The sequence below is a fragment of the Coffea arabica genome, chromosome 3e (assembly GCF_036785885.1).
Source record: "Coffea arabica cultivar ET-39 chromosome 3e, Coffea Arabica ET-39 HiFi, whole genome shotgun sequence".
NCBI classification, from domain to species: domain Eukaryota; kingdom Viridiplantae; phylum Streptophyta; class Magnoliopsida; order Gentianales; family Rubiaceae; genus Coffea; species Coffea arabica.
In genome coordinates, this window is record NC_092315.1 from 11,668,526 (window position 1) to 11,674,826 (window position 6,301).

The 6,301-nt window shown below is 36.1% G+C and overlaps 1 protein-coding gene across 3 annotated transcripts; it reads right to left on the reverse strand.

The window, feature by feature from the left end:
- Nucleotides 1-3,530: 3,530 nt before the first annotated feature.
- On the reverse strand, nucleotides 3,531-6,084 carry LOC113736637 (DNA-directed RNA polymerases II and IV subunit 5A). 3 transcript variants are annotated; one of them, XM_027263693.2, is made up of 5 exons: nucleotides 5,928-6,084; nucleotides 5,494-5,699; nucleotides 4,905-5,084; nucleotides 4,340-4,453; nucleotides 3,531-3,819 (listed from the first exon to the last, which is right to left on the reverse strand). In XM_027263693.2, the coding sequence occupies exons 2-5, from the start codon at nucleotides 5,692-5,694 to the stop codon at nucleotides 3,694-3,696; spliced, it is 621 nt and encodes a 206-aa protein (XP_027119494.1). In that variant the 5' UTR covers nucleotides 5,695-5,699; nucleotides 5,928-6,084; the 3' UTR covers nucleotides 3,531-3,693. The 3 variants fall into 3 exon arrangements, with proteins under 3 accessions (XP_027119494.1, XP_027119495.1, XP_027119496.1); XM_027263694.2 differs by having other exon boundaries at nucleotides 5,494-5,707; nucleotides 5,928-6,069; XM_027263695.2 differs by having other exon boundaries at nucleotides 5,494-5,730; nucleotides 5,928-6,066.
- Between the last annotated feature and the right edge of the window lie 217 nt (nucleotides 6,085-6,301).

Here is a 6,301-nt window from a genome sequence, read left to right on the forward strand (position 1 = left end):
ACTTAAATTCTCAAGGGACTTAAGTTTGACTCTTCCATCCTGCCAAGTAACCATGGCCTAAAACTATGTGCAAACCTGGTTGCGCATTTAACCATCCTAGCCGACAGCCATCCAGGCTGTTGATCACCATCAAAAAACTCAAGTCTCGGTGGAGTGGGAGGTCAAGGATTCGAATCTTACCTCCCACCAAACTTACCACTTTTAATGGCTTCCTTCGATGGTGATTCAACTCCCGTTGGTTAGGCTCCTCCTTTCCGGGTCAATATTTTTGGAAGAGAATTCAAACACACAGAGTAATGAAACATCACAAGGCATCTATTTACCAAATATCAACTGGCCCAAATTACTAATAGTTGCTACAAAGTAATAGAGCTTCAAAATGCAGCTACAATACCAAGCGGCCTAAATCACTAAGCATGCAGCATCACAACTAGAGTACCATGGAGTCGGACAGAGTTGGGCATATTGGGCAACAAGATTTCAAATTAAGTTGAGTCAGCATGCTAATTAAATAGATGACATCCAATTACATCTTAGCATTTTTACACCAACACAACGTGGAGATAAATCTTTGACAGATTGGTATATCACACATAGATTGTTGTCACAATAAAGATTCTTCGGCTGCTGCAGTAGGAAAGGTGGTCCATCAAGGATGGTCAGGAATATTTTGTGCTGGAAAGACAATCTTATACAATTTCCAATTGTTTTCTATGCACCATAAGTAACAAGTAACACTCCAAAACTTAAAAGACTAGGTTTGCAGTTTAAGTCACAAATCGTCTCCCTATTAAGCAGTGGAGATGTGCTCCTATCTATCACCTTGAAATCACAGAGCCACTTGCTCCTAACCATCTCCTTGAAATCACAGAGCCACCCTAACCATGTTGCCAAAACATGCATTGATCATTTTCTGTTCTACATATTAGCCTCCGTTAAACTTGGGACTTCAAAAGGAGACAAGACTTAACACAAAATTAATTGACGTCACACAGAGCCTGTCATTCAACTTAAAATTACAGGCGTACTACTACACAAAGATGTTTACGTAGAGCATATTGGCCATGTTACCGCTACAGTCAGCTAAATCCTCCTACAACAGCATCAATTTCACCTGTCTGTATTCACTAAACCTCGAATGCTACCTAAATCAGGCAAGTAGCTTTCTCATCTTAATACAATACATAAGTCCAATAATAATGCTTGATTTTAGACCAAAAAAAAAGGATAGGATGCAACAGTTGTATTACACTTTTCCTTTCTGACGTATTGTAACAAGTTTCCTTATGCCTTTTCTACCACTCTTGCTGCTGCCTCAGTTCACTGATGATGCTAAAAAACTTTAGAGGCAATACCTTCAACAAAAGCCTCTTATTCCTAAACCAAGAGAGTACGAAGGGTAAGGCAATCCAACTAAAGTCAAGAACTCACATATCAGATGCCCATTCATGCTAAGGGTTATGTATGCCTACATGTTTTCAGATCTATAAATCTAACACCACAGCTAAATATCTGCACAGGTTACAGAAAACATAGCACATTAGACTGGTCCTAGAACAGGCAATAATCAGTTCACATATCTAGAGGTATGTTCATGAAGACAATCTCCAATTAAATTGTGCAGACACTTTTGGTTGACTATAGACAGTTTCCACGGATATGTTCCTATAGACTACTCTTCCAAGTCTCAGACACGAAACTAATGATTTTCCATTTATCTTTTATGCACAACCAACAATCATTTCAGTAGCCATCAATACGAGATCCCTTGAGAACATAACTAGTCCGAATAAATACAACAATATCAGGTGTTCACAAAATGCAGTAAAGGCAGAATCTGTAGGTGGAGAAGATCACATTGATGTGCTTACAGTGGCAGTGCCAATATGCCCCTAACCTGATTACATGACAAGGAAGAGACAGCACAGATGACACAAAACTAAGCACATTAAACTGGTCCCACAACAGGCAATAACCAGTTCATATATTGAGAAGTAGGTTCATGTAGATCATCTCCAATTAAATGGTGCAAACACTGTTTGGTTGCGTGTAGTATACATTTCCCTCAGATATGTTCCTATAGAATACTCTTCTTAGACACTAAACTACTGATTTTTATTTTATTTTATTTTATTTATTTGTTTTTTTTTTGCACTACCAATGATCATTTCTTTAACCATCAATATAACATCCATTAAATAATATAACGACTCTAAATAAACACAACAATATCAGGTGTTAACAAAATGCAGTGAAGAGCAAAATCTGTAGGTGAGGAAGATCAGATATATGTGCTCATCATGGCAGCACCTATATGCCCTTAACCTGATTACATGACAAGGAAGAAACAGCATAACGAGGAAACTAACAGGATCCAACTCAACATACCAGGGCTACAACAAAACATTGAACCACCCAACTAAAAGTAACTACATATCAGGTAAGAAACTATGAACACCGAAATAAAAATTGTATACTTGTTACTACATTAAAACCAATGATAATCTGTGTCAAGTGCATCACAAATTACACTACCACCACAACACTTCACAAGCACCACAAAAAATCACAATGCCCCTAATTGAAATGCCAATTTCTAAACATCATACTACATTGCTCATCAAGGATAGCACCCTCCATTTCCTCTATTTTGTTTCCTTGTGATTTGCCAAAAACCAAACAGGGGCTTAAAGAATACATGAGGCAGTCCTCTTAAATTAGAACACAAGGAAAATATTATTAGCAGAGGGTTTTTTTTAACATCATTATTTTGTTTGTGGGTAAGGTTTTTTATCTAAACCTGTAGAAAAGAAGTATAAGAGTTTAAAATTATGCAAATGTTTGATGGTTCACATGTCATATGTCCAAATATCTTGCAAGAAAAATACAATTTCAGAGATTATCTCATGATCTAGACTACCTGACGTCCACACACCACAACCCTCCCCCCCCCACCAAAAAAAAAAAAAAAAAAGAAAAACAGCCCCCAAAAAGGAAGTAAAATTTTCAAGAGAAAGGTTGGCTTTGTATGGATAGCAAATTGTTCCAAAAAATTTTTCGCTTGCATCATAAACTCATTTTCCAATCCACCTTTTTATATTCCCAACTACCTTTTTATCTCATATACATCACATCACAAAATATGCTACAGCAATTATTCCACAAGATGAATAATACTCTACAGCAATTATTTGGAATAATACTCTATCCATAGTATTCTACAAGATGAATTATTCTGGCATTCATTATTGTTTTCCACCTTCATCTCTTTGAAATGATCCACAATCCAAACTGAGGAATTATTCTAATGAATCCTTTTCCTTTGATTACCACTTCACTTTTGCCAACCAAAAAGATTTAGGGTTTTACTGCCATTTCCTTCGTTTCTTTCCCCAATAATTTGCCAAGACAAACATGGACTTAAAGCAGAAAAACTTATAGTATGGGATAGTCCTTGAAGACTAGAAAACTAGGAAAATATTATCAAAAGAAAACTTCATAAATGCTAATCTATCAAGAGCCTTTTACGCTTTTCAAGAAAATCTCCCACGTAGTCCGAAGAATGATTTCAAGTTACAGATCATGAAATGACAAACAAGTTTTTTTATGCTAATTGGGGCTCCACGTTGATATATTTGCCATAAATGCAACTTGAGGTATAAAGGTCATAGAACATATTGGTGAGGATGAAGTTCAAACTACAAATCGGTAAGTGACATATCGCCCTGCTGTCTCACTTGGTCGAATAATTTTCACAACTTGACCACGCTTTAGCCCGTAATATCTGGCAATTGGATCCGTTATCTGAATCCTAGGCAACTGCAACCAAAAGTTTAACAAAGCAAGATTTTGAGAACCAAAATGGAAATCAAAAAGTGTGAAGAGACGGAGATGATAAACAAAACATGCATGATTTCTTGATTTCTTTTTCCAACCAACAATTTGTTAAGATTTCTACTGAACAAGAGATATAGAGGGAAAATGGACAAGAAAGGCTTAAGAAACTACTACAGTAAAACACAGGAAAATAGAAGTCTCTGGAAAAAATCATTGCTGCACAACATCCTGTCTGATCCTTCGTTGTAATGCTAATATCTTATAAACCAAGAAATCTTTTTGCCCTCCAAGGGAAAGAAAAATTCAAGTTCCTAAGAGGTCAAGGAACATGGTCTATCTGCTTATGTCAACAGCAGTGCTTCAAGCACGCATACATGCAGATGGATCTGTATGACTGCTGAATTTCCACCTCTATTAACTATACACCTTACTACTGCTAGAGACAAAAGTAGTGATAAAGAAACACCAATTGCACAAAGAAAGAAACCACCAACATTCTAACCTGCGTCTCTTTCACAGTATATCTTTCCAGCAGAGTTTTCTTCTCTTCTGGGGTTAGCAGCTGGTGCTCAGGAACAAGAACATGATTTTTTATGTTGACTAACAACTCTGCTTCCTGTTTTGTGGTAAACATAAGGCAATTATTAAACATCCTTCGCATGAATATGCACATAAATATACTCGAACACACTGCCAGTAAATCAAAGAAACTAATGGAATTGAATACCAAAATAATACTTGGTCACATAGCATAAACCAGTCCATTCAAAATATTAAAATCTGAAACCAGACAAGTTATTGTAACATAGAGAGGTGAAAGAGAGAATCCCTATGCTGATTTTTCCAGACAAATTGAGCTGTGAACTTGCATCAGACTTCTGAAATGTATAATGTCCTAGTTGGATAGAATAAATTATGACAAAACAGAGGGTTAATTTGTTTCATTTTCTAGATTAGGAGGAAGCATCATTTTTTAAAGAGTTACACATTACAAAAAATACGGCCAAACAAAAAGATGACATTTGATTTGCAAATTCAACTGTTTTATTGAATGCACAAATTGTTACCTGAAAAACCTCCAAGTGGAACTTTGTAGATATTTCACCGATGCAGGTTCTTGCAAATGGCGTCAAATTCTGCTGGACAACCAAGATTGCTCGAAAAACATTCTCATTCTTCATACGATTTGTGTAAGTCTTCATTGTTTTAACACCAACTTTCGGTTCCTCCGGGAAAAAAACATATATCTGGATCACAACATCCAAACATAGGTGAACAAATAAAAAACAACACATAGGCATAATAAAGCATTTCAAAGTACATGATTTGCACTAACAAAATCACATTACGTCACTTGGTTTGACAGTATGATAGAGATAAGTGGCAAAAATCCACTTAAGGTTTATAGAAGGCGTGGGAAGGCAACTGCGAGGTGCACCATACAAATGCAAGAATAAACTGAGATTGAACCATAACAATGCAACAATAAACTGGAAGCAAAAAAAAGGAACTTAATTTACTGAATAAACTAACCCCTGACGAAGAAAAACCCTAATTATAGAACATATCAGCCAGCCTCCGGTCAAAAAATACAACAACTATTGAAAATGAAAATTTTCCTTGAATGAACTAAACTAAACCCATTAAAAAAAAAACCTGATCAGAGCTGTCATTGCGCTTGGATTTGTTAATGACAAGGTCTTCTCTTTTCATATTTTCTCCATATTTTTGTATAAATTCCCTTTTTTCCATCTGTATCTCCTTATCTGTCACAAAATAACCCCTGTCCTGAAGCATTTCCATCACCGTCTTTCTGATTCTGTGCAATCTGGTGACTTCTTCATCCGACAGCGTCATCTTTCCTGTTACTCTTCAATCAATTAACCAAACAACCTAAAAAATCCAGAAAGGAAAACGAACCCAAGAAAATAAACCCTTTCCAGCATGTATCAAACAATTATCTGAAGAATTAAATTTCGGAAATTCAAGATAATTGTTTGGCAATATTCTTTGGAAAATCTGGAAAAGCAGAAATTGAATGTGTTTGATATTTAGTGGGAGGAGGATCTGAAAAACAACAAGAAACTTACTCGGTTCGGATTCGGTTGATTGAAGAGTGTGTTTGACCTTGAGCGGGAGGAGGCAGGTGCGTGGGAGAGGAATTTGTGATATTGCTGCCTCAGTGCGTCAGGCGCGTAGGGTTATGCGGTAAGGCGTCTGTGTGCGCCGTTTGGCTGTGGAAATTACAAGAAGCTATACGTCAAAAAGGTGTAATTATCATCGGAAGGGGTGAGCAAAAAGTACAAATTTGATAATTCAGTTAGATGAATTTGGTGAACTTGGTTATTTAACTTATAGATATTTAAATTATTTTTAATTTTGAATTAACTATAATCGAATTCATTTAGCAATCGATTTTAAATTCAAAAATGGTAACTGAATTCATTTATAAAAAAAATAAAAA

What these genes read in the sequence shown, in the direction of transcription:
- LOC113736637 (XM_027263693.2), bottom strand. Translation starts at nt 5,694, where the DNA reads ATGACGCTGTCGGATGAAGAAGTCACCAGATTGCACAGAATCAGAAAG. An exon ending in GCAATGACAGCTCTGATCAG is followed by an intron (nt 5,085 to 5,493) that starts GTTTTTTTTTTA and finishes GTTGTGATCCAG; the next exon opens with ATATATGTTTTTTTCCCGGA. An exon ending in TCCACTTGGAGGTTTTTCAG is followed by an intron (nt 4,454 to 4,904) that starts GTAACAATTTGT and finishes ACCACAAAACAG; the next exon opens with GAAGCAGAGTTGTTAGTCAA.